This window comes from Ahaetulla prasina, chromosome 3 (genome assembly GCF_028640845.1).
Source record: "Ahaetulla prasina isolate Xishuangbanna chromosome 3, ASM2864084v1, whole genome shotgun sequence".
NCBI classification, from domain to species: Eukaryota; Metazoa; Chordata; class Lepidosauria; order Squamata; family Colubridae; genus Ahaetulla; species Ahaetulla prasina.
Window position 1 is genome coordinate 20,952,150 of NC_080541.1, and position 27,819 is coordinate 20,979,968.

The 27,819-nt window shown below is 41.5% G+C and overlaps 1 protein-coding gene across 1 annotated transcript in view; it reads right to left on the reverse strand.

Annotated features, from left to right (window-relative positions):
• The window catches only part of COL14A1 (collagen type XIV alpha 1 chain), a 175,114-nt gene that overhangs the window by 82,433 nt on the left and 64,862 nt on the right, over positions 1–27,819 (reverse strand). Inside the window, exons 15-28 of the mRNA XM_058177897.1 lie at positions 26,945–27,071; positions 25,710–25,849; positions 23,914–24,046; positions 22,640–22,711; positions 21,235–21,377; positions 17,465–17,594; positions 17,219–17,341; positions 16,471–16,620; positions 14,046–14,162; positions 12,565–12,711; positions 11,958–12,032; positions 9,036–9,175; positions 8,321–8,444; positions 8,031–8,174 (exon numbers count right to left, since the gene is read on the reverse strand). Of these exons, the coding sequence (XP_058033880.1) occupies positions 8,031–8,174; positions 8,321–8,444; positions 9,036–9,175; positions 11,958–12,032; positions 12,565–12,711; positions 14,046–14,162; positions 16,471–16,620; positions 17,219–17,341; positions 17,465–17,594; positions 21,235–21,377; positions 22,640–22,711; positions 23,914–24,046; positions 25,710–25,849; positions 26,945–27,071 (1,765 nt within the window). The remainder of the gene's footprint in view (positions 1–8,030; positions 8,175–8,320; positions 8,445–9,035; positions 9,176–11,957; positions 12,033–12,564; positions 12,712–14,045; positions 14,163–16,470; positions 16,621–17,218; positions 17,342–17,464; positions 17,595–21,234; positions 21,378–22,639; positions 22,712–23,913; positions 24,047–25,709; positions 25,850–26,944; positions 27,072–27,819) is intronic.

Genomic DNA, 27,819 nt, shown 5'->3' on the forward strand with positions numbered 1-27,819 from the left:
CAGTTGTGACAGGGGTTCTGTGTTGGACTGCTAGGAATGTATCGATTTTGTTTGCCAATCGCCTGGCTTGATTCTGGACAATGCTTCTTTTGCGCTCGAACGGAGCGTTCTGCAAGGCCATTCGACGCAGGGTGGAAAGGCGCCGAGAGGACATGCCGGATGCCCTCCTCTGCCAAGTACCCTCAAACTGGGTTGCCGTGGAATTGCGGGCGTTATCGGAGACTAACGTGTCGGGCAACCCGTGGGTTACAAATAGGTGCCGTGGGACTGAAATCACGGCCTCGGCTGTCATGGATCTCATGAGAATGATTTCCAGCCATTTGGAGTAGGCATCGACTACTACCAGAAAGGTTTGGCCGTGGAAGGGCGGCAAAATCGATATGGATCCTAGACCAGGGCCCTGGGGTCTCTCCCATTCCCGAATCGGGGCCGTTGGGGGTAGTGGTCTGGACTCCTGGCAGGCCTGGCATTTCCCTACCCTTTCAGCAATTTCTGAGTCCATTAAGGGCCACCACACATAGCTTCTCGCTAGACCCTTCATTCTCACGATCCCTGGGTGGCCTTCGTGAAGGAGATCAATACCTTTTCCTCAATTTCTCTGGGATCACCACTCGATCCCCCATAGCAGGCACCCCCCTTGAGCTGAGAGTTCCCCACGTTTTTTTACAAACCCTTTAAAACGCTCGCCCGGCGCAGCGGGCCAACCTCTTTGTACCCAACCAATTACAGTTCTTATTGTAATGTCCTTGTACAAAGCCCGAGCCACCTCTTTGGATGTGACTGGGCCAGAGTCCAAAGAGTCAATTAGTAGAACTGGTATCCCGGAGTGGGGTCTTGATAGTCTCTGGTAACGGGCATCTGCTCAGGGCGTCTGCATGCCCTAATTCCTTTCCTGGCCGGTGTAGTAATTTGTAGAATCGCTGCCAGGAAGATAGTCCATCGGGTCAGTCTGGGCGAAAGTGCCACAGGCGTTGGGCGATCGCCTGCCAGCAGACCTAGCAAAGGTCTATGGTCCGTGATGATTTCAAAATCAACAAGCATGAAATACAACTTCTTTCTTATATTCATATGTTTCTTAATGACCTGCTAACAGCAAAAATTGGCTTGAAACTACCAATTAATCATATATGCCATGTTTAGAGCCCTTCACTCTCGTGTCCCTCACTAGTTTTCTCACTCTTTCATCATGAACTACCAAAATAATTGTGCTTTTTGATCATTTCTTTTTCACATTCACTCTTAAATGTTCCTATGTTTAAACTACATATTTAAAACAAAGACCATCTTCAAGCAAATACCAAACAGATACTGCACCATTCCAATTCATTCTTGGGCCCCAAATGACATAACCACTTTTTCTGTACTTCCTTGCCTTGTTCCCACCCATATTTCATGTCAAGAGGAGATTGGCTTGCAAGCCAACATAATATATATAAGCATGAAATGACTATATATAATATATAACAACAGAGTTGGAAGGGACCTTGGAGGCCTTCTAGTCCAACCCCTGCCCAGGCAGTCTCTGAAAACGCCCCAAATTCTTTCATGAGTGCCTTTGAGGTTGACTTCGCTTCTGAAGATTCCAGTCACCCCATGCCCAATGCTCGGAACCAGTCCAGTCCCAACAAGCTTGGCAGGGTCCCATCGACTATGGTGATGGGCAGAGTTTTCTTGTATTGTCCATACCGACGTGGACGGACGTTACCCCTCGAACAGGGATGCGATTCCCTTGGTAGTCTTGTACCTTTAATTTCTGTGGTTGCAGCTTGCGCTTTGCGATGGCGGGTAAGGCTCTCACGAGTGTCCCAGGACATGATCGTGATCGATGAGCCGTGTCCACCTCCAATCGGCACGGCACCCCTCAATCTTTGCTTTGTAAAGATTTTTTTCTAGGCGTGTTGATGCGTGACCCACTCTCACGACAGTCTGATTCAACTTCGCCTTTTTGAATTGACCAATCACGGGCCGCGCCTGCTCCCGCCTCTGATTGGTCAGTTTGAATTTTTGGCGGGAAGGTTGGGGTGCTCGACAGACCTGTGCTAGGTGCCCCTTCCTTCGCACCGCCGACAAGTTGCATCCTTAAATCTGCATTGTTGTCGTTGGTGTTGCCCTCCGCAACTCGCGCAGTCACCCCGGTCTCTTTCTCCGCCTCCCGTGTGGAAGACTCCTTCCTCTTCCTCACCGTCCGATTCGGCCTGGACCTCTTCATTGTGGACTGGGGTTGGTTTCGCACCAGCCGTTGGTGCGTCCTGCTTTTGTTGGGTTTCCGCCGCTTGGGTAGACATCTCGTGAGCCCTGGCTTCCCAAGGCGCTGCCAGCGTTAGGTTGCTTTTAGACAGCAGCCGCCCGCAAACGGATGTCCCTGACCCCACGAATGAGTTGCTCCAGTAATGCCTCATCCAAGTCTCGGTACTCGCAATGTTTCGTGGCTTTCCTCAGGGCGGCCATGTATGCGCTGATGGACTTGCCCTCTTGCTGCCTGCGCTCCCCGAATTCGAACCGTTGCACATACTTGGACGGCGTTGGTGCATAATGGGCTTTTAATATAGTCTGCAGAGTTTGCCACGGTACCGACTGTACCGGCGCTGGCTCTGCCAGCGATTCTGCGGTGTCGAAAACCTCTGGACCGCAGTGGCTCAGGAAATACGCCCGTTTCCTGTTGTCTGAGACTCCCTGAAGTTCGTTCGCCTCTAGGAAACACTCGAAGCGAGCCATGTATGACCCCCATTTCTCCTTAGCTGGGTCGAATGGCGTTGGCGGTGTGTAGCTGGACATCGCTGCTTTCCGCCCCTTGTTTGCTGGGTTCGCGTCGCCCTGGTGAGTTCAGCTCTTTTTCTGGCGCTCTTAGCCTCGAAATCCCACCCTCGTCGCCAGTGTTAGATTCGGGCAATAACGAGGCAGGAGACCAGGATAGTGACAACAGCTCTTTACTATATGGTGAACCCAGCAGCCCGGGCTGGGAAAAACCTCTCTTTATATACAGTTTAGCCGGGGGCTTCAACCAATCAGCAACGTGCTATTTTCCCGCCAAAACTTTTAAAGATACATTACAAATTCTGTGGAAGGTCTGCTACTGAGAAACATGCCATATATGTCTTTGTGGCATTTAAGTGTCCGATTAGCTAACAGATATGCAAAGAACTGGAGATCACATATAAAAAAGGTAAAGGTTTCCCTCGCACATACATGCTAGTCGTTCCTGACTCATCTCCGTTTCTAAGCCGAAGAGCCAGCGCTGTCCGAGGATGTCTCGGTGGTCATGTGGCTGGCATGACTAAACGCCAAAGGTGCACGGAACGCTGTTACCTTCCCACCAAAAGTGGCCCCTATTTTTCTAATTGCATTTTTTACGTGCTAGGTTGGTAGCAGAGATGGGTTTCAGCAGGTTCTCACCAGTTCTGGAGAACTGGTAGTGGAAATTTTGAGTAGTTCGGAGAACCGGTAAATACCACTTCTGACTGCCCCCCCCCATCTATTCTCTACCTCCCGAGTCCCAGCTGATCGGGAGGAAATGGGGATTTTGCGGTAACCTTCCCCTGGAGTGGGGAGGGAATGGAGATTTTACAGTATCCTTCCTGCCACGCCCACCAAGCCACACCCACAGAACCGGTAGTAAAAATTTTGAAACCCACCACTGGTTGGCAGAAATGAAAATGTACTTGTTTAATAAAACATACATGCTAAACTATTGCCCTCTTTATACACCAATGGACAAGCTGTAAAAAGGAAGAAAACAAATTATCTCTGAGAAAGGATAGTCATAATGCCAAGTGGTATTATATATTTTCTTTTTATGAAAAACTGCATCAACCACAAGACATTAAAACATGTCGAAGCTTCAGAAGGTGGCCTGTAAACACAGCAATGTTGTCTTTGTTGTGATCGATGGAATTTCTCCATCTGTTCTGAAAATCCATTCCACGTTTGGAAAGCTTCACAAACAAAGTCATCACCGCTCTGTGGCTGCAGTTTGAAGGGAAGCAGATGTTTTGAATACTAGCAGACAAGTCTTTATTTTGCGCAGCTGAGACAGGCAAGCAATCACTGCATTATTACTCCCTTTGGCATTCAATAGCTCATGATGACACACTGCTATATGAATTGCAGCCATTGGAGGTAGTCCTCTTCTTACGACTGTAACGGAGCCCAGAATTTCCATTATAAGTTGTGAGAGTCATAAGTCAAGACGTGACCAAACTTGATTTTATGGCTTTTTTTTGTGGCAGCCATTAAGTGAACACTCATCACTAAATGAACATGGCAATCATTAAGCAAACGAATGAGGGTTGAGCTTATTAGTATTCCTTTGGGTGTTTTTGCTGGAAACAGGCTAAAAAGGTAACCAGGAAAATATGTCATAAATCATGGTCATGCCAGTGCAGAATGCTGCAAATGGCCATAAAGATAATCCAGTTGCCAAGGGCCCCAAATGAATCCATCTTGCAGTCATCAGAAGTCTGGATGTGGATTGCAAGTAGCTTTTGGGCAGTCCTTCATAATTTCAAACTATTTCTAAGTGACTGGTTGTTAATCAAAGACCATCTATATCAGGGGTCTCCAACCTTGGCAACTTTAAGACTTGTGGACTTCAACTCCTTGCTGGCTGAGGAATTCTGGGAGTCTACAAGTCTTTGCCAAGGTTGGAGACCCCTGATCTGTATTATATTGGGTGCTTTATTACTGCAATGTATGGTAGAAACACAAACCAGTGAAGTAAAAACAAGGATAGAGAAAGCTCAAACAGCATTCTTCAAAATGAAAAAGGTCTTCTGCAGTCACAATATGAGCAGAAGATTGAAAATCAGGCTTGCCAGATGCTACATCTTTTCTATCCTGCTCTACAGAGTAGAGAGTTGGTCTCTGACAGAAAGCCACTTAAAGAGACTAGAAGCATTCGAAATGGCGGCTGTTACGTATAAATTGGGTTGACAAAATCAGAAATGAGGAGGTGATAAGCTGCCTGGGAAAGTCAAGGGAAATCATCAAAACCATTTAAAAAGCGAAAGTTAGAATATTTTGGACATGTGATGCGACACCCAGAAAAATACGGCACACTTCTATTAATCCTCTAAGGGAAGATTGAAGGCAGACAGACGAAGAACATCATGGCTTCAAATTCTAAAGGACTGGTTTGGACAAAACTCACCAGCACTTTTTCTTGCAGCTACTGATAAAAATAGGATCGCCAACATCCGATGACGGATATGGCACAAAAAGAAGATGGTAGAAACAGAAGGGTGAATGTCATGCATTAAATAGTATACAGACATGATGGAAACAAAGATGGTTTGTTATAATATTGTAGCCGAAATAATACAGCTAATATTACATACCTACATACCTATACTAAAATGAATCAGGATGCCTTCTTTACATTTGCTTTTTTCTAAAATTGCTCAGTTTTTTAAATTGTTCTCTTTTTTACTTGCAAATTGACTGTCATCACTGTCAAACAGACATCATTGGCATCCTTCAGTCTCAAAAGATTATAGTATCGTGCTCTGGAAAGAGGTCCTAAAACAGCATCTGGTGTGACTAAAAAGGCCAACTTGAGAGTGGCAATCCCTTCCACACTGAGGGCAGATACATTCTGTCCCTTGCCCAGCCCCCAGATTTCGCTGGTTCCGGGACTGCCTCTTTGCCTCAGCCTGCCGAACAAATGTCTCTTCAAATTGGAGAAAGCCATGCTGCGTCTTTAGCCTCCAAGCTGAACGATCAGAGATCAAGGTTTACAAGTCGTTAATGTCCATTCTCAAGGCCTTTAGATCCCTCTTGCAGATATCCTTATATCACAGCTGTGGTCTCCCTCTAAGGCGCATATTCCAGCCAATTCTGTCCTCTTAAATTTTTTTAAAGACATGGGTTTCGTCTTAACATAGATAGAAGTATTCTATCCAACTTGGCGAAGGAGTTTTTACATGATGGAACCAGTTTCTTACTTTCTGTACATTATATGTTCTTAATTAACTTATAGTGTAATTATAGTAGTACGTTTGAAATTGTTATTAGCAATTTTGACCACCAACCAAATTGACTATAAATGCAACGTACACTTCTATAATGCTACCATCAAGTGCGCACTTATGTGGGAGAAAACATTAAACTTAATGGGTCCTACTTCTAAGTACACATGAAGAGGAACAGCGCCATTCTGAAGATCAAGTTAGCAAAATGCATTTTTTAAAAAAAAATTGTGGCAATAGGCAGGAAAAAGTAAAGAAACAACTGCTAACTTGCAGAGGCTGTTTCACAGACAAAAGTGATCAGCTCATCTTCAATCTTCTTGAAGGCATCAAAGTCATCCACAAAGAACACATGTCTGTCACTTGGCTTGCTGCCAATGTTAACCAGTTCTGCATAATCAGCATCTGCAACTCCAATGGCAAATATACTGAATCCTGGGGAAGGAAGGAAGGAAGAAAAGAAGGAAGGAAGGAAGGAAGGAAGGAAGGAAGGAAGGAAGGAAGGAAGGAAGGAAGGAAGGAAGGAAGAAAACAAACAAACATACATTTCTGGGATCAATCAATTAAATAAAAGTTGAATATATTTTATTAATCTAGTTGAGGCTTCCTCAGCCCTTCTCTTCCAAATGTGCTAGACTGGATAATTCCTCTAAGACATGGGTGTCCAATCTTGGCAACTTTAAGACTTGTGGACTTCAACTCGCAGAATTCCTCATCCAGGCTGGAAATTCTAGGAGTTAAAGTCCACAAGTTTGAATGTTGCCAACGTTAAATCACACCTGATCTAAGAGAATGGTGGGTATTTATCATTTATCATTTGTGTTGTAAATGTTGTACCTTGATGAACATATCTTTTCTTTTATGTACACTGAGAGCATATGCACCAAGACAAATTTTCTTTTATGTACACTGAGAGCGTATGCACCAAGACAAATTCCTTGTGTGTCCAATCACACATGGCCAATAAAAAATTCTATTCTATTCTATTCTATTCTATTCTATTCTATTCTATTCTATTCTATTCTATAGTTCAATACATACAGAGGACAGATCGGGGAAGATTGCTCTAGCTATCTCCATGTTTTCTCCAAGGGCCAAAACAGGTCATAAATAACCTCCTTGCTCTTATCAACACCATCTGTTTATTCTTTCTGCATATTCAGAAAAGGATTGGTTTTGGCATCCCGTTCCCTTTGGCTGGCCAAGTTTATTTTAGGAACAGAAATGACCCACATCTGAGTCAAATGGATAAAGCATATTTCCCTTATTTCTCTCAATAATGCATGATCTAACACTAATAATTGCTCTGCCAGCATACCACTGTTGTAAGCTGGAGTATTTTTGGAGTGAAATTACAGGAGTTACAGCACCAACTAAACTTGGTTCCACCAAGTTGAAGAAGGCAATTGTAAACACTAATTTGGAAACTAATTCTGTGGAAGGTCTGCTACTGAGAAACATGCCATATATGTCTTTGTGGCATTTAAGTGTCCGATTAGCTAACAGATATGCAAAGAACTGGAGATCACATATAAAAAAGGTAAAGGTTTCCCTCGCACATACGTGCTAGTCATTCCTAACTCTAGGGGGCGGTGCTCATCTCCATTTCGAAGCCGAAGAGCCAGCGCTGTCCGAAGACGTCTCCGTGGTCATGTGGCCAGCATGACTCAATGCCAAAGGCACACGGAACGCAGCTACCTTCCCACCAAAGGTGGTCCCTGTTGTTCTATTTGCATTTTTTACATGCTTTCGAACTGCTAGGTTGGCGGAAGCTGGGACAAGTAATGGGAGCTCACCCCATTATGAGGCACTAGGGATTCGAACCGCTGAACTGCCGACCTTTCAATCGACAAGCTCAGCGTCTTACCCACTAAGCCACCGCATCCCTTTTGGAGACCACATATACTACCCCATTATTTGCTCAATTGTGATTTATTGAATAAACTATAACTGGATAAGTTCACAAAACACAAAACAGAGTCATCTATTTATTTACCATAAAAGGCCAGGCACATTTGTATCAGACTGATGACATTATGAAGGTTTCCTAAGAAAATGAATTCTTACCATCTAGCTGCATCTCTCTGGAAACTTGGTTCACATCATCTTGAGATCGTCCATCTGTGATCACTACTAAAACTTTTGGGATCCCCTTCCTGGTCCCAGACTCCAAAGTGAATAAGATCTGTTGTGCGTGTTTAATTGCTCTGCCTGGGAAGGAAGGAAAGAAGGAAGGAAGGAAGGAAAAATTACCATGTAATGTTAAACTACTATTGGTTGTCTAAAAAAAGTTTTAATGAATTCAACTTTGTAAGCTCTATCTCTTCTCCTACAACTCTTACGACAATTCAACCCACCTGTTTTGGTGTTTCCCCCTTTGTAGGCTATATGCTGAATGGCATCTAGTAGCGTTTCTTTGCTTCTGTAGGCATTCAATTTAAATTCTGTCCTCGTATCATCACTGAACTGGGCAATTGCCACCTGAATAAGAAAAATACCTTAATTCATGTACACAGTTTAGCAAGTGGTGTTTACGTTTTTTTAAATCCCAGCCTATGAGTCAGATATGGGGAGGAGCACAAAGCAAGGTCATTTCAGCAAAAGATGGCTGGTTATCAAACTAAAGAAAGTGTGAAAATTTTCTCCTTTTCTCAAAATATTAGGGTCATGAAAAGAAGCTGATTGGTTGGAGATTTAGAACAGACAAAAGGGTACTTTTTCAACTAGATCAGGGGTCTCCAAACTTGGCAACTTTAACATTCGTGGACTTCAACTCCCAGAATCCTCATGGCTAGCTGAGGAATTCTGGGAGTTGAAGTTCAGAAGTATTAATTGTCAAGTTTGGAAGCCCTGATCTAGATCATGATTAACTTGGACGAAAAACGTACAGTTTAAAAACTATGGGCAAAGAGTCTTTGTGTTGGAATAGAAATGTGGAAAATAAACGTGTTGTGTTTTTTTCAGATTAATTCTTTCAGTTCATTCGGTGTGACTATATTTTGATACAACTGAAAACATTTCACACTAACTTTAAAATGTTCATATTCTCAATGAAGCTTCTCTCTTGCTTACCTGAGTTCCATCAGGACCAATCTTGTCAAGAGCACCAACAGTGCTATAGAGAAAGCCAATTATTTTGTTGAAATTTGCATCTCCAATACTCCAAGATCCATCCACCAAAAATACTAGGTCAGCCTTTGCAGCTTTGCAAACTAAAAAATACAAAAAGTATTTTGAAATTAAAAAAAAGAAAGAAACTCTGATTCAATGTGACAGAAGCATGTTCACATACACAAATAGTTTCCCTTATTTTGACAAACGTTTATTCTTCATAATAGACAACACACTATTCTTTACTTTTGCACATTTCTCCACAAATTTCCCAGTTTTAGTAAGCATTCTATCAAGGTATACAAATTAATTTACGTTCTTTAATTAAATGTCTTATTTGGAATTTTTGATTTAGTTTTCCTAATCAGATACAACTAATTTGGTCTTTAATAGTCGTTTAGTGGTGAGATAGATAACATGTACAAAAAATAATAAAAATTTAATGTACTGATCCATAGTTATCTTTTCATCATACAGTCTAACATTGCAAATCATTCAGCTTCTCAGCCAACAACATAGCAATGTTTCCATAGAAAAGTAATAGACCTGTATACTGCATGAGTCAAAAAGAGGGCTGTGAAACTATTTACAGACCCCTCACATCCTGGACATAAACTGTTTCAACTCCTACCCTCAAAACAACTACAGAGCACTGAACATCAGAACAACTAGACGAACGCCATCACTCTGCTAAACAAATAATTCCCCCAACTCTGTCAAACTATTTACTAAATCTGCACTACTATTAATCTTCTCATTGTTTCCATCACCCATCTCCTCCCACTTACGACTGTATGACTGCTGTATCCTTACGATTTATATTGATATTGATTGTTTCCTGATTGCTTATTTGAACCCTATGACTATCATTAAATGTTGTACCTTAGAATTCTTGATGAACATATCTTTTCTTTTATGTACACTGAGAGCATATGCACCAAGACAAATTCCTTTTGTGTCCAATCACACTTGGCCAATAAAAAATTCCATTCTATTCTATTCTATTCATATTCAAACAAACACTAATATCTAATATTCGAATATCACACAAACATCCATTCTACATTTATGCATAAAGACTTTGAATAACCAAGGGAGTAAATCATTTGCTGAACATTTTATTGATTCTCAAAGATGATTTACTTCCCTGTTACAGCACTCTAAGTGACTCATCAGGCTTTTAGCTCCAGACTTTTTCATAATTCACTCCAACTCACTTCATCATTCATTATTTCAAAATCAACAAGCATGAAATACAACTTCTTTCTTATATTCATATGTTTCTTAATGACCTGCTAACAGCAAAAAATTGGCTTGAAACTACCAATTAATCATATATGCCATGTTTAGAGCCCTTCGTCACTCTCGTGTCCCTCACTAGTTTTCTCACTCTTTCATCATGAACTACCAAAATAATTGTGCTTTTTGATCATTTCTTTTTCACATTCACTCTTAAATGTTCCTATGTTTAAACTACATATTTAAAACAAAGACCATCTTCAAGCAAATACCAAACAGATACTGCACCATTCCAATTCATTCTTGGGCCCCAAATGACATAACCACTTTTTCTGTACTTCCTTGCCTTGTTCCCACCCATATTTCATGTCAAGAGGAGATTGGCTTGCAAGCCAACATAATATATATAAGCATGAAATGACTATATATAATATATAACAACAGAGTTGGAAGGGACCTTGGAGGCCTTCTAGTCCAACCCCCTGCCCAGGCAGGAAACCCTACACCATCTCAGTCAGATGGTTATCCAACATTTTCTTAAAAATTTCCAGTGTTGGAGCATTCACAACTTCTGGAGGCAAGTCGTTCCACTTATTAATTGTTCTAACTGTCAGGAAATTTCTCCTTAGTTCTAAGTTGCTTCTTTCTTTGATCAGTTTCCACCCATTGCTTCTTGTTCTACCCTCAGGTGCTTTGGAGAACAGCCCGACTCCCTCTTCTTTGTGGCAACCCCTGAGATATTGGAACACAGCTATCATGTCTCCCCTAGTCCTTCTTTTTATTAAACTAGACATAACCAGTTCCTGCAACCGTTCTTCATAAGTTTTAGCCTCCAGTCCCCTAATCATCTTTGTTGCTCTTCTCTGCACTCTTTCTAGAGTCTCAACATCATTTTTACATCGTGGCGACCAAAACTGAATGCAATATTCCAAGTGGGGCCTTACCAAGGCATTATAAAGTGGCACTAACACTTCACGTGATCTTGATTCTATCCCTCTGTTTATGCAGCCCAGAACTGTGTTGGCTTTTTTAGCAGCTGCTGCACACTGCTGGCTCATATCTAAATGATTATCCACTAGGACTCCAAGATCCCTCTCACAGTTACTACTATTGAGCAAGGTGCCACATATACGGTACCGGTGCATTTTGTTTTTTTTGCCTAAATGTAGAACCTTACTTTTTTCACTGTTGAATTTTAATGTGGTACGCATCCCAATAACCAGAGTTAAACGTAGCACACTAACGTACAGGTAGTCCTCAGCTTACAACCATTCATTTAGTGACCATTTGAAGATGACAGGGCTGAAAAATGTGCTCGCATGACCATTGCCGGTCACATGATCTCAATTTGGGTGTTTGGCAACCGGCTGGCATTTATAAATTTTGCAGCATCCTGGGGTTATTTCTGACATTTCCAGCTGGCTTCTGACAAAGTCACTGGGGGAAAGCCATATCTGTTAAATGACCAGGGTGATTTGCTTAACAGCAAAAACAGTTGTAAAATTGGGCACAATTCGTTAATCCGCATTGCTTAGCGATCAAGTTCTGGTTCCAATTGTGGTCAAAATTGAAGGACTACCATACTATAGTTAAATAATCTTTTTTTAAAAAAATCTGTTAGTATTCTCTTTACAGAAAGATTACCTTCCTTTGCTGGAGGAATTGTAGGCTGTGGAGTGGTGGTTGAAGGAGTTGGTGGTGGCTCGGTTGGATACGGCACTGAAAATGGAGAAAAGAAAAGTTAGAAAGAATTATATAGTGATGGTCGTTGATATACTGTATGTGCCTTAGTGAGATGTTTAGGGAGCAAGAATAAAGTTAAAAAAAACATTGTCCTAAGCACAGCTACCAAGATCCCACTTATAGAGATCTGAAGACCTTCTTCAAATTTAAAATCTGGACATCCCCAGGTACTGGAGCTAGCATTTAGTCTACTGATCAATCAGAGGCAAAAAATTAAGTTCCTACTAATGATACCAAGTCTGTCCATAACATCTGCTAATCACAAGTTTTTCCTTCAATGTTTGAAGAAGAATCTGAAATGTGACTCCCCAAAATTCCAACTAATATCAATCTCACTTCATGAAGCTCCTAATTCCAGCTATAGTCTCTGATGCTATGTATATCAAAAGAAACTATAGGGGGAAAAAATCAGAAAATTAGATAGGAAGATGGAATCTCTGTTTACTTCTGACAACTAATACATGAACTATACTTGGAGTCAATATCAAAGAAGAAATAATCCACTTACGTGTTGCCTCTATTATACTGATGGCAGGTCCTTCTAATTCCTGAATTTGTGAATAAACACTGATATTATATTTTGTGTCAGGAAAAAGTTGAAAGAAACAATGCCTAGATGCCCCCCAACCTAACGGTTCTTCTTCTATTGCCCCATCTGAAAGTAGAGAGAGAACATCAAATGATCAGGACTTTGTTATTTTCTAGAACACATAGCACAATAAAGAACAATACCCTAAACACAAGAATATTTTGAACTGTGGTTTCCCACAGGAAGGAGGACTATGTATATGGGCATGAATTGTTCTTGTTTCTGATATTTCTTCATGATAACGTATCTAATCAACTAATGTCAGCCTTTCAGTAGATCAGATCGAAAAACAGAATCTTGCAAGGCTTTTCTCTCTTTCTTCTCATATCCCAGTGAATCAGAGACCAGTTAGCCTGAATCTCTTCCAAACACTATCTGGTTTTCCAGGACTTAACGAATGCTTCATCCCTCTTTGCTTGTACAATGTCTCTTTCCTTCAAGGTTATCCCCCTGATGCTTTAAAACTAAAGTTGGTTACTTCAAACTGTTGTGATAGGTGAACATGTTTGGAAATGAGTAAACAGTGGGCGTGTAAAATGGTGGCCGTGATGGCTTGCTCATTTTACAAAATGGCTGCTATCATAGGCATGGAAATTGAATAGTCTTATAAACCACCTAGCATTGGTCGTTGCCATTTTTATGTTTGAAAAACACCAACTCCTCACATATTCACTTTTGGTTAAAAGAAGTAGGACTCTTTTCTTTAGTAAGACTACTAAGCTCCAAAGGAGATGTCTTCAGGTACATTTGTATCTCAATACCATGATGGAGATGTCAGACTACATCCCTAATGAAGACCTCAGACTGGTACCAGAATAAGTCTTTTAAGAGGGCAGTTTCAACAGTTCAGAGCTTTTGACCACATAACTCTTGCCATTCAGATAAGGGGAGACTCTTACTTGGCTGAATGTCTTCTCATGTCAAATAGGGAGTCTTTTGCTGGTTTTGGGTATGGCTCAGTGTAAATAAAGACACAGTCCAAGCATTTGCCTCAAGAAGCTTTATGTGTTTATCCAGCTGAATAAAGATGGAACCCCTCACAGCAAGAGGAAACCCTGAACACACTTTGACATTCATATTTATATGTTTGCTATATTGTCCACTTCTCTACCCCAGAAAGATGGGCACACCCCACCCAAACAAGCTGGCACACTCTACATAAGATAAGTACAGAAATAGCCATCCACCTCCCTTGGAGGTCCTCCAAGGATATTGGTTGTCACCTCAGGGGACATTCCTGAGGAACTTTCCTGAGGAACTGTTCATGACCTTGAAGGCTACAGAGGCAATGGTGACATCGGCACATATGCTCCCTCAAGACTGTCAATAGAAACATTAAATTCCTGGTCAACAGGAGTACCTTAATAGTTGAGCAACATATGCATGATATATTAACTTACCATTAAGAGATTCTATTACAATTCTGTAAGCAGTCGCGTGTCTGTGGGGCTGCCATTGGGCACATAAGCTTGTCATTCGGGTTTGATAAGCTCCTAAGTTTGTCACACCCAAATACACTGCAAAAATATATATATACAAATACAATATTATTCATGCTTTTTATCAATTCCATCAGACAGGAAAAAGGCATATTTTGTCATATCAGAGGAACCATAGTTCTTGCTTAGTGGAATTTCTCTTATAAGCAAGAGGTGAACTTTTAATGTTATGCCAAAATCTGCCTTGCAGATTCTGAAACATTTTCCATTTCTGGAGTGAAAGAAGGTTTTGTTCTTCCACCGCATTGCATCGATGATGCGTGAAGCATAGCTGATAGCTGGAGATAGTAGTGGAGTTTCATATTACAGATCTTTCCATTATTCCAAAGACTCCCTTGCTGTCCACACCACCCAGTTTGGAAGAATCTGCAGCAGAAATGTCCTCATTTCTAAATTGTGAGAAACCTAGAATGCTGTGGACTGCTAGAGACAGGGCTGCAGAGAACAGCACCCCCCCCACCTCTTGGTCACCCAAACATCAGACTCAAGCTATGAGAATTTCATGAATGTTTGATTTTCCTCTGAAACAGTGATGAAATGTAAAATTTGTTACTACTGGATCTGTGGGCGTGGCTTGGGGGGTAATGTGACTGGGTGGGTGTGGCCAACTTTTTTTTTTTACTTTTAAAAGCATTTTTTCTACAACCTCTTTGGCCGAAGAGGTTGTAGAAAAAATGCTTTTAAAAGGCTCTGACGATCCCAGCTGAGCTGTGCAATCATCAGAGGCTTTTTTTTTTACTTTTTTAAAAGGATTTTTTCAGGTGAAGAAAAAATGATTTTAAAAGTAAAAAAAAAAAGCCTCCGATGATCGCGTGGCTCAGCTGGGCATGGGCGGGGCAGGGGATTCTCCGAACCATCCGCCGCCATCGCTACTGTATTGGGTGATCCAGTCCGAACCAGGAGCATTTCACCCCTGCTCTGAAATACATGAGAAGAACATACTCTCTTTCATCAGCCTGCAGAAGAAATTTTCATTCGAACACCAAGAATGGGAAACAGAAGGAGAGATGACGAGGGGAGGGATTGAGGATAACATCTGAAGTCCTTCAAAGATTTTGGAGAAAGGAACCCCAGAATCATACTTCAGTCTCATTACTCTTCTCTTTATAGGTTGTGGACTCCTCACTGATTACAATTTAGACATTTCTTAACCAGGAAAGTTAGGAAAAGGGAGTTTATTTATTTATTTGTCGAGTACGTATTAGATAATATAGCGTGAATTGAATATATAAAATGAATACAATTAAAGGGAAAATTAGGACAGGGACAATAGGCACACTGATGCTCTTATGCACGCCCCTTACAGACCTCTTAGGAATGGGGTGAGGTCGACAGTAGACATTCTAAGGTTAAAATTTTGGTGGGTTTGGGATGAAACCACAGAGTCAGAGTGGTCAATGCATTCCAGGCATTGACCACTCTGTTGCTAAAATCATATTTTCTGCAACCGAGTTTGGTGCTATTTACCTTAAGTTTGTATTTATCGTGTGCTTGTGTACTGTTGTGGTTGAACCTGAAGTAGTCATTGACAGGTAGGACATTGTAGCAGATGATTTCATGAGCTATGCTTAGGTCATACCTAGGGCAGCGATGTTCTAAATTTTCTAAGCCCAAAATTTTAATTCTGGTGGCATAAAGTATTTTGTTGCGAGGGGAGGAGTGGAGGGCTCTTCTTGTGAAATATTTCTGGAACACGTTCAATTGTATTAATGTCCTATATGCAGTGCGGGTTCCAGACAGACGAGCTGTATTTGAGAATTGGTCTAGCAAATGTTTTGTATGCTCTGGTTAGCAGTGTAATATTACTGGAGAAGAAGCTACACAAGATTAGGTTTACAACTCTTAATGCCTTTTTGGTGATGTTGTTACAGTGGGCTTTGGCACTTAGATCATTTGATATGAATACTCCAAGGTCCTTGACAGAGTGAGGATCATCTACAAGGTCATGTCCACTCAGCTTGTATTTTGTGTTCTGGTTCTTTTTGCCAATGTGTAAGACAGAGCATTTGTTGGTTGAGATTTGGAGTTGCCAATTTTTTGACCATTTACCATGTTTCAAATATCCATAATGGTACAAGTTTTTAAAACTATTCCAAAGAATGAAACCGACCACTTCTTAGCAATCAAAAAAAGGTCTATTAAAATGGACCTGATTTTTAAAAGGTGACCTTCCACTTTCTGTTCCAAATGAAAAATATCAAGAAAGAGACCCTCATTCTTTGTTTCATACCCAGATTATAACTCCTTACTAAAGCGAAGGCTAAAGTAATCAGTGAAATATGATCCGTGGAAAAAAAGATTCTAAAAAAACCCCCAAGGTTCTTACATGTTTTGGCAACACCTGTTAAGGCTTCACTAAATCCGGTTGTGTAAGAAGCAAATACTTTAACATTATACTCTGTTCCACTAAGCAAATTCAAGATAAGGATAGTGTTGACATCATCACCCACAAAGGTTTCAAGTGCTGGTCCAGAAACTGAAAGAAACAAGAGAGGGATTTGATGAACATGTTTTTCCCCCCATAACGCTGCATTTGGGTTAAATATGCTGGTAACTTAGGTACATAATGCACAAATCAGTGATGGCTAACCTTTTTGTTGCAGCGTGGTGAAAGCACGCATGCGCGCGTAATCATAATGCAATGCATGTGTGAAACCTGCCCCGGCGCATGTGCACGCAATGCCCCCATGTGCTCCCCGCCCCCTGTGCATGCGCGTGTAACCCCCAGTGCTCCCCAGCCCCCATGCATGCATGCACAATCCCTCGTGCTCCCACACCCTGTGTATGCATGCATGACCCATGCACATGCACACGTGACCCCTCATCCCCTCACCCATGCAACCCCGCATGGGTGCCCATCCCCCCCATATATGCACACGCATTTCCCGCATGCACCCCCTCGCACATGAGTGGCAGAGACCCAAAAACTGGCTGGCTGGCGGAAGGCGTGCACATGTGTGGTGGAGCTGAGCTGGGGTGACGGCTCATGTGCCCGCAGAGAGGGCTCTGCATGCCACCTGTAGCACCATCACAGGTATAAATAAAGCAGACAGGCAAATATTTCAAGCACTCACTATTCACAGGTTTATATACAATCCTATACCCCATCGTGGGGGATCGAGGCGCATCCCAGCTAATCCTTAATCGGTTGTACCATTCATCAGAGACTTTTAGATTTTGTGGAGGAGAAAGAGGCACTAAGGGGCGGGGGAGAATAAAGCACATTGTAAGTTATATTTTTTCTCAAAACATCTCAGAGAAACAGCTTAATTAAATATAAGCAGTTGCTTATATTTGAGCCTTTGCAACTTTGTACTCACATGTTTTTCCTGGAGCTGACAAACTGACTCCTTCTCCATCAGCATAGATTGGGGTGACCATAATTTTGTATTCAGTGTCTGAGAGCAAAGGCTGAAGAATTAAATTGTTTTGCCTCACAGGGACTGTAACCTGGATGGAAGAAACATTAAAAACAAATATTACAACTCCATCGTATGATGTCTTTCAGGCTTGACTGTAAAAAAAAAACCAAAAATGTGCAGAGAAGACAAAACAACTTTGTGTTCATGCATACATCTGTATATTTTGTTATAAGTGAGTTTTCCAGAACTTGATATTGTCAGAGTTTCTTGCAAAAATCAAATCCAGAAGCACACACAGATATCTGATTCAGCTGGATTCATTAACTTCTTTATATACATATTAACAGATGAAATAAATTTTAAAACACCAGTAGTTGATTCTTCAATGTGGTAGAAGTTATAGGCAGAACACAAGGCAGGAGAGAACAGTTAGTTTCATTTCAGCAGAGCAGACAGCATGCACAGACTTCTTAGTTTCAGTTTCAATTCTCTGCACAGACTCAGAAGCTGCAGACTAAGACACGCCCTGGCTCCAGTCTGTCTCAGCTCCCATTGGCTGACTTAGTTGCTATGCCTATTCATTGGCTGACCTTGCCACTATGTCTCTGCCAGTTCATGAATAATCTGACAGATATGTGATAACTTCCAATGGGTTGTTACAGTATGTGACGCCAACCTCTGGCCTGCAATACTGCAGTCTAACCTTTGTGCCACTACAGCTCTTAATATAAAAAGCATTCATATAAAATTATTCTCTCTCGTAGCATACACAAAGTGCATTTGTACAAAGAAACTCATAAGCATGCACCCCCCTTCCTTTGACCAACCAAAACACAAAAATGGAAGAAGAAATAGAAAGGATGTATAGCAAGGAAATCAGAAGACGTAGCTATACAGGAAGAGAAAGAAAGAGAAAGTCGGAAAGTTGGATGGTGAAAAAGAAAGCAAAAAGACAACAGGGAAGGGAAGAAAAACTAAAGAAATCCTCTTTAGCTATTACAAAATGGGTGAAAATTCACCGAGAAAAGTAGCTACTCCAAAGAAATGTCTAACTTTCAAAAGCTTTGAGCAGAGAAATTTTTTGCATATCCAGCCCACTCCATTTATTTCCATAAATTTCTTATTTTCTGAGCAGTGAATATAACACATCCCTCCCCTACTCACAAGTAATTATGTTGAGAGGAAAACAGACTGTAATGAAAGTACCCTATAAAATTATCATGATATTCAGAAGAGGAGAAAAAAATTGACTTTATACAATGACTTCCTTGGTCCTTTATTTATTGAACACACTTCCGAGAGATTTGATTTGACCTGCCTCCTAGGCCCCCAAAATCCAAAGATTTGAAACAGCCACCAAGAAAATTCAACTTTTCTTGTTGGCATCCAATAATGGAGGTGGAGCTGAGAAAAAGGCCTCTCTCCCAGATTGTAAAACAGGGCAGGTTTTGGAGAGACAATGCTTCTTTCAAATAGTTGTAAGGGGGCTTCACATGTGTAACCTTTCTGAATTGTGTCCAGAAAATAAGCAAGGGACTAGTGAAGCTGCTTCTAAGACAGAACCAGGCGGGCTGAGAAGATTGAATCAACAGCTTGGCCAGAATTCAAAATCATTTAATGGTCCATAGTATCTGTAAATCTTTCAGTCCTTGTTCCTCATTGTAATTTCCTTCCAGCTTTCTCATGCCCAGCTGCCTGAAATGCTTTCATCTATTTATTTCATGTCTCCATCAGAGAGATTCTCAAGGTGGATAGCAACCATTTGCGAAGTATTAAATCAACAGATGAAAGCATTCATGATTTCTCCTCTATCCCACTAAACATTTTTTTCTCTCTCTCCTCGCTGTCCTATTTCAAAACAAGCCCCTATTTTTTTCAGGTCTCTTCTTAAAGCCACGGGGTTTGGATTTAACCCATTAAATCCTCACCCCCTAAACAACCCAAAATTAGTAGACATAATGTTATGCAATCACATTCATTACTGGCAAATTTGGTCACGATGGGGCTGCAAACTGGGAATCCTGAGAGTTGAAATCCATTCATCTTCAAGTGGACTGCCAGTACAAGATTTTTCATTTGGAGAACCATGAAGCAAATTGGGTCTATGATGGGTGGCATAGTAACCTACCATGCTTTCCATGTGAATGGACAACCCCCCCATCTCCTACTTGCAAGCAAAAAAGGGAGGTTATTGAACATTGTGTCCAGCAAATGGCACAGGACACCACCCCATCCTCTATTTGGAATCTAGCAGAAGAAAAGTTCTCCTCAACTTTTCGTATCAACCCTTTGATTTGCAGATTAACAGAGTTGAAAGAGACCTTGTAGCAGGGGTGAAATCCAGCAGGTTCTGACAGGTTCTGGAGAACCGGTAGCGGAAATTTTGAGTAGTTTGGAGAACCAGCAAATACCACCTCTGGCTGGCCTCAGAGTGGAGTGGGAATGGAGATTTTGCAATATCCTTCCCCTGCTACGCCCACCAAGCCATGCCCACAGAACCGGTAGGGGAAAAAATTGGATTTCACCCCTGCCTTGTAGGTCATCGAGTCTAACCTCCTCACTCAAGCAGGAGACCCTACACTATTTCTGACAGATGGCAGTCCAGTCTCTTCTTAAAAGCTTCTGAAGCTCCCACAACTTCTGAAGGCAGCTTCTGTTCCATCGGGTGATTGTTATCACTGTCAGAAAATTTCTCCTTATTTCCAGGCTGAATCTCTCCTTGATCAGTTTCCATCAATTATTTCTTGTCTGGTCTTCAGGTGCTTTGGAAAATAGGCTCCAAGCTTTGGAAAATAGGTTCCAAACTCCATCTCTGTGGGAGCCCCTCAAGAATTGGAACAATGGTCCTTCTCTTCACTAGACTAGCCATGCCCAGTTCCTGCAACCATTCACTGTATGTTTTAGCCTCCAGTCCCCTAATCATCTTGCTTGCTCTTCTCTTCAGTCTTTCTAGAGTCTCAACATCTTTTTTATAGTGTGGTGACCAAAACTGGATGCAGTACTCTAGGTGTGGTCTTACTAAGGCTTTACAGAGTGGTATTAGTATGTCACTTGATCTTGATTGTATCCCTCTATTAATGCAACTTAGGATTTGTTTAGCAACTGTTTGAAAGGTATTGACTTCCGAACCATAGGTGGTTCTCCCACCTATGACAATTGCAGCATCTGCACAGTCACGTGGTCAGAATTTGAGCACTAGGAAACTAGCATGTATTTATGATGGCTGCAGCATCCCAAGGTCATGTGCATCTCATGTGGGACTTTCCAAGCTAGCTTCGAATAAGCAAAGTCAATGGGGGAAGCCAGATTCAGTTAGTGATTGCTAAATTCACTTAACAACTGCAGTAATTTGCTCAATCACCATGGCAAAAAAAGATTGTCAAATCAGATGTGATTCACTTAAAAACCACCTAACTTAGCAACAAAAACTCTGATTCCAATTATGGTTGCAAATTGAGGACTAACTATATATTTGTATTGATTTTAAATTGCAAGCCCAAGGTCCTAGTTAGTTTTTGGCTTACGGAATTGCAAAATGCATTGGATATCGGTGGAATATATCTTTTTATATAGATAAGTAAACGATACTAGCAAACTGAGCTTACGTTATGTAGGTAATTGATATTTATCAAGTGGAAAATGCTCTCTTTGATTCCAAGTTGCGAATAATTCTTTAAAAGTCCAAGCTGAGTTTTCAAACCAGTGATCTGTCAGGCTATCATCCTTACCGTTTCCTCCCCGTGACCCCCGTCAGCCTTCATATATGTCACCCTGAACTGGGAAACACTGAGGTCCGTAATGTCCCATTTGACTTTCAAACTTGAGGTAGTTTCATCTTCGACCATGAGATTTTTTATTCCTGTCCGAAAGACTACAAGAATGACAAAAAAACTTTAAATCTTTTGAAGCATCCAGTCTGGATATCAAAGGGTACTAACATTTCTTCCCCACTCAGTTAACTATTTTACAGCAAATTATAAAATACAATCATTCAAGGAATACAAAAAAAAAATTGCACCTTTGCTCAGAGTAGAGGTAAAGGTTTTCCCTGTCCAGTTGTGCCCAACTGTAGAGAGTGGTACTCATATCCATTTCTTAGCCAAGGGAACCAGCATTGTCCAAAGACTGTTCCATGGTCATGTGGCCAGCATGACTATATACCAAGGCACATGGAATGCTGTTACTTTTCCACAAAAGTGGTAGCCATAGCAATAGCAATAGCACTTATTTATTTCATTTATTTATTTATTTTTATTTTATTTATTTATTTTTGTCAAGCATGTCTTTTATGACAGATACACATGTAAACGTAATTATAAATACATGTAAAGGGTATGAATAAAAGAAAACATTAGGACAGGGACGGTAGGCACACTGGTGCGTTTACACACGCCTCTTACAGACCTCTTAGGAATGGGGTGAGGTCTACAGTAGACAGTCCAAGGTTAAAGTTATGGGGGTTTGGGGAAGAAACCACAGAGTCAAGTAGTGCATTCCAGGCACTGACAACTCTGTTACTGAAGTCGTATTTTCTGCAGTCTAGTTTGGATCGGTTTACCATGAGTTTGTATCTATTGTGTGCTCGTGTATTGCTTTGGTTGAAGCTGAAGTATTCATTGGCTGGTAGGACATTGTAGCAGATGATTTTATGATTTTACTTAGACTTACATACTGCTTCACAGTGCTTTACAGCCCTCTCTAAGCGGTTTACAGAGTCAGCATATCACCCCCAACAATCTGGGTCTTCATTTTACCGACCTCAAAAGGATGGAAGGCTGAGTCAACCTTGTGCCTGGTGAGATTCGAACTGCTAAACTGCAGGGAGCTGGCAGTCAGCAGAAGTAGCTTCCAGTACTGCATTCTAACCACTGTGCCGCCCCGGCTCTTAAGTGGTACCTATTTATCTACTTGCATTTGCATGCTTTCAAACTGTTAGGTGAGCAGGAGCTGGGCAAGGAACAGGAGTTCACCCCATCATGTGGCGCTCTGGTCTCAAACATGGACTATCAGTTTTTCAACTGACAAATTCAGCATCTTTAGCCATCAAGTCCTCGTAATCCCTTGGTCTGAGTAATGTCAACTAATGGCCTCTTGAATTACATAAGTGTTCATTTTTTAAAATATATTTTGTACCTGGTGTTGTAGGCTGAGTAGTAGTAGTAATTTCTGTAGTAATGGTAGTTACTTCAGTAGTCAGTATTTCAACTGGGTGAAAAAAGCAACAGACAAGCATTTTTTTCAGACAAAATTTCATACGAACAACAGCTACTATATATTTCTTGCATAGGTTTATCTATATAGTACTCTGATGCAGAACATTGCGACTGGAGAAGATAAAGTCAGGCTGAACCGAAATTAAAGCAAAATCTGGATTAACTGGCAGAGTTTTAAAAGAAAGAACTCTGGATGGAGCTATACTAGGAGGGGAGAGTTGAGGTGTTTCCAAGATTATCAAATTTCACTAATAAAGGAGAATATTTGTAGCTCAGAATTGACATGAGGGGTCCTTGGTGCTCTCTGAGGTTTCTTGTTTTCTTGCAGAAAATTTCATTACCCAAACTAGGTAACGTTAGCCGTGCTACTGATCAGACTAGCATCTAAACTAGGTAATACCATCAGACTAGCACTGATGATGTTACCTAGTTTGGATGATGAAACGTCTGAAAACAAGAAAGCTCAGAGAGCACCAAGGACCCCTTAGATCAAATTTCATCTCAGCATCTCTTCTGAATGTCTAGACTATATTATTTATTTATTTATTTATTTATTTATTTATTTATTTATTTATTTATTTATTTATTTATTTATTTATTTATTTTGTCAAGCATGTATTAAATAACAGATATAAGTATAAACGTAATTATGAATACATGAAATGGATACGAATAAAAGGAAACCTTAGGACAGGGATGGTAGGCACGCTGGTGTGCTTATGCACGCCCCTTACAGACCTCTTAGGAAGGGGGTGAGGTCAACAGTAGACAGTCTCAGGTTAAAGTTTTGGGGGTTTGGGGAAGAACCTACAGAGTCAGGTAGAGCATTCCAGGCATTGACCACTCTGTTGCTAAAGTCGTATTTTCTGCAATCGCGTTTGGATCGGTTTACCTTAAATTTGTATCTATTGCTTGCTCGTGTATTGTTGTGGTTTCTCAGCTAGTGTTTCTCAGCCTTGGCCCCTTGAAGATAGGTGGACTTCAACACCCAGAATCCCCCAACCAGTCATGAAACATCCCGTTAGATGAAGTAGATTACATTTCAGTAGCCAAACGAACATAAGGCATTATTCTGTACATCAGGATTTCAGGTAAGAAGACAGAGATACCAGATACTTCTGAACGTTGGCTTTTTAAAGTAAAGTATATACTGAGAAGTATATAGGAAGGATAACGTAGTATTTTCCATCTTACGTGTGCTCCCAAGTACAGCAACCACATCACTTTCACTTTCGTCATCAAAGAGGGCCACCAAGGACACCTCGTATTCCATATCGGGTAGCAAGCCTTCGATCTCATAGGTGTCCACATCTCCGCTTAGGATGATCTGAAACAGATAGAACGGGAGATTTAGAAGACAGAGAGGTGAATTATACTTCTTTTGGAACCTGCCCAGGGATACCTAACTCATTTTCCACAATCCAGACGCATTGATAAATGTTCTTCATGAATAGTATGAATGGCTAGAGGACTGGGTGTGTCTTATACACTGAATGTAGCCCCTCCCACCCACTAGCCCCCACCCTTTGGCCTCTGCTTCCCAGCAATTTACCTCCTTGCAGCAAGCAGCAAAAAGAAACAGCCCATTTCAGTTTCAGCACAGCCTAATTAGCACAAGTTGATTGTCCCTGACTCTCAGCTGTTTCAGGCTGCAGGGATTGCCATTGCCAATTGCTGCATGGGTCTCTGCTGCTTGCTGCAAGGAGGTAAATTGCTGGGAGAAGATTTTTTTTTCCTTGTGCTAATCAAGCTATGCTGAAAATGAAAATGAAAGTAAAGCAGGCTGTTTGCTGTTTGCTGCAACGAGGCAAAATTGCTGGGAGGCAAGGGCAGATTTCTTTTTCTTGTTTTTCTCACCAAAAAAGGTAGGTGCATCTTATTTATTTATTTATTTTATTATTCAAATTTTTATACCGCCCTTCTCCGAAGACTCAGGGCGGTGTACAGCAAATAAAACGACAATAATCCCAAAAACATTTTAAAATACAGTAACTAGTTTAAAAATCTAATTTAACCGTTGTATAATTAAAAATATTAGAAAAGAAAATTTACAAAAGATAAAACCCCCGGTTAAAAGCCCACTAAAAAACCCCAGTATAAAATCGATCAGGCCAGCCCCGCTTGGTGAAAAAAGAAAGTCTTGAGCTCGCGTTTAAAGGTCCGAAGATCAGGGAGAAGACGGAGTCCCATCGGCAGCTCATTCCACAAGGCCGGGGCCCCCACAGAGAACGCTCTTCCCCTGGGGGCCGCCAGCCGACATTGGTTGGCCGACGGTACCCTAAGGAGGCCCTCCCTGTGAGAGCACACTGGACACACCGGACGATGGGAGGTAACTGGCGGCAGCAGGCGGTCCCGTAAATATCCCAGTCCCATGCCATGGAGCGCTTTAAAGGTGATAACCAACACCTTGAAGCGCACCCGGAAGACCACTGGCAACCAATGCAGCCTGTGCAGGAGAGGTGTTACATGGGAGCTACGAGGAGCTTATAGTCTTTTGGAGTGGTTACACTCCAAAAAATACGGTATTTCATCATCCCAACTACTGAGACTCTGCTCCTCGAAATGTACAAAATGTACAGAACACAGTCTGTCACCAGCAATTCAGCTTGCTATAACAAAAAGCATGTGAGGGCCAAGAACATCATTAACTCATAATATTAATATTATATTATATATAATATTATATTATATTAATATTATATTAATATTAATATTAATATTAATAAGAACTTATTAATTCCTGACAGTTAGAACAATTAATAATAATTAATAATTAATAACAATTAATGTTAGTATAATTAATAAGTGGAACGACTTGCCTGCAGAAGTTGTGAATGCTCCAACACTAGAAATTTTTAAGAAAATGTTGGATAACCATCTGACTGAGATGGTGTAGGGTTTCCTGCCTGGGCAGGGGGTTGGACTAAAAGGCCTCCAAGGTCCCTTCCAATTCTGTTGTTATATTATATTATATTATATTATATCATTACCTCATCAGCTTCTTCACCAGCCAATGGGATCCATGCTAGACGGTAAAGGGCCACATCAGAGGAGGGTGGCTTCCAGCTCACTGTTAAACTTTCAGTAGATACTTCAATAATTTCCAAAAATTCAGGTGACGGAACTTTCTCTGCGAGATAAAGAAAAAAAAAACAAAGAAGGATTCCAAATGTGTCTCGATCAAATTTTGTTAAATTAACTTTGTTCCCTAAACATGATATCTGAAGTTGCTTCCAACTCTATGGAGTACTCCAAGAGCGTATGCACCAAGATATATTCCTTGTGTGTCACACTTGGCCAATAAAGAATTATATTCCATTCCATTCCATTCCATTCCATTCCATTCTATTCACCTACCTTCAGAGTGCTAATGACCAGATGACTGCAAAAAATACAAATCCTTCTATTCCACACCATTCAGTCAAAACAGAAGAAGCTTCTTCGATGAGAAGCAAAATGTTTTCAAGGAGCGGGGGGGAACAAAACAAAACCAGAAAGTCTAGTTGCCTTTGGGACAACCATGACCTAGATCAGGGGTCTCCAACCTTGGTCCCTTTAAGACTTGTGGACTTCAACTTACAGAGTTCCTCAGCCAGCTTTGCTGGCTGAGGGACTCTGGGAGTTGAAGTCCACAAGTCTTAAAGCAGCGGTTCTCAACCTGTGGGTCGGGACCCCATTGGGGGGTCGAATGACGATTTGCCAGGGGTCGCCTAAGACCATCGAAAATATGGGAAGTATACTTGCGAGTCGAAGAATCGCGCTCCAATGGTTGACTTCACAAGCCAGCTGCAGGTTCTTCAAATCGCTAGCCGAATTCGGCTTCAGGCGTGATCAATTAAAAAAAAGAGAAATCTTTGCTCTGATGTCTCCCTCTCAAGCCAGCTGCAATCCCTCCAATCGCTAGCCTAATCTGGCTTCAGGCGCGATAAACTTAATAGGGGAGGAGTCTCCGCTTTAATGCCTCCGTCCTCAAGGCAATCGCAAGCAGTTCAGATCGCTAGCCAATATGGCTTCAGGCGCGATAAATTCAAAACAAAAATAATTTTACGGTTGGGGGTCGCCACATTGTGGGGAATTGTATTAAAGGGGTCGCCACATCATGGGGAATTGTATTAAAGGGGTCGCAGCACTATAAAGGTTGAGAACCACTGTCTTAAAGGGACCAAGGTTGGAGACCTCTGACCTGAATGATAGATAATCTCCATAGACATGCAGCGAGACTTACTTGTGCTAAAGCTGCCCGTGAGCGGCTCAGACTGGCCCTCGCTATAGAGGGAGAAAACAGCTACCGTATATTCAGTGAGAGACGTCAAGCTCTTCAAAATATGTGCTGACACTTGATCAACTTCTTCCTGCATCACAGAGGCGAAAAGGAATGAGAAAAGTGGTTACAAATCCACAGCTACATGAGGATGGAAAATCCATAGCTACGTCAAGAATAGAAAAAAGGCTTGGTCTAATTCTTTAGCCGGAGACTTTTTCCCAAGTGAAAAAGAAAATCCAGGTTAGACCCCAGGCTGCGTCAATCAGTGTCTTGGCAAATTCCCCATCTTACAGAAAGGAATAGTCTGTTTGCTCCCCTTTAGCTAAATGGAAAGGAGGGGCAGAGAAAAGGGAGAAGATGCCGACAGATTCTTCATCCAGGGATGGTTGGAAGCAGAGCGTTATCCAAATCACTATGGGTAGCCCTCGATTTACAATTTGCCACAGCTAAGCCCAAAATTTCAGTTGCAAAGCGAGACCGTTGTTAAGTGAGTTTTGCCCCATTTAGCAACCATTCTTGCCACAGTTGTTCAGTGAATCACTGCAGCTGTTAAGTTAGTCACACGGTTGTTAAGTTAATGGCTTCCCCGTTGACTTTGCTTGTCAAAAGGTTGCTAAAGGTGATCCCATGACCTTGGGACACCGCCACCGTCATAAATACATTATGGCTTGGATTGTGACACCATGCCACCATATTTCATATGTTGACACTCCAATGGACACCACTGCTGAAAGGGCAAACTTGGCTGAACTTGTCAATTTCATCCAAAAGAAGAAAAGAATGAAAAGAATGACTCTGCTGAACACCTGAGCATTTACAGGCCGGATGCCCTTCCT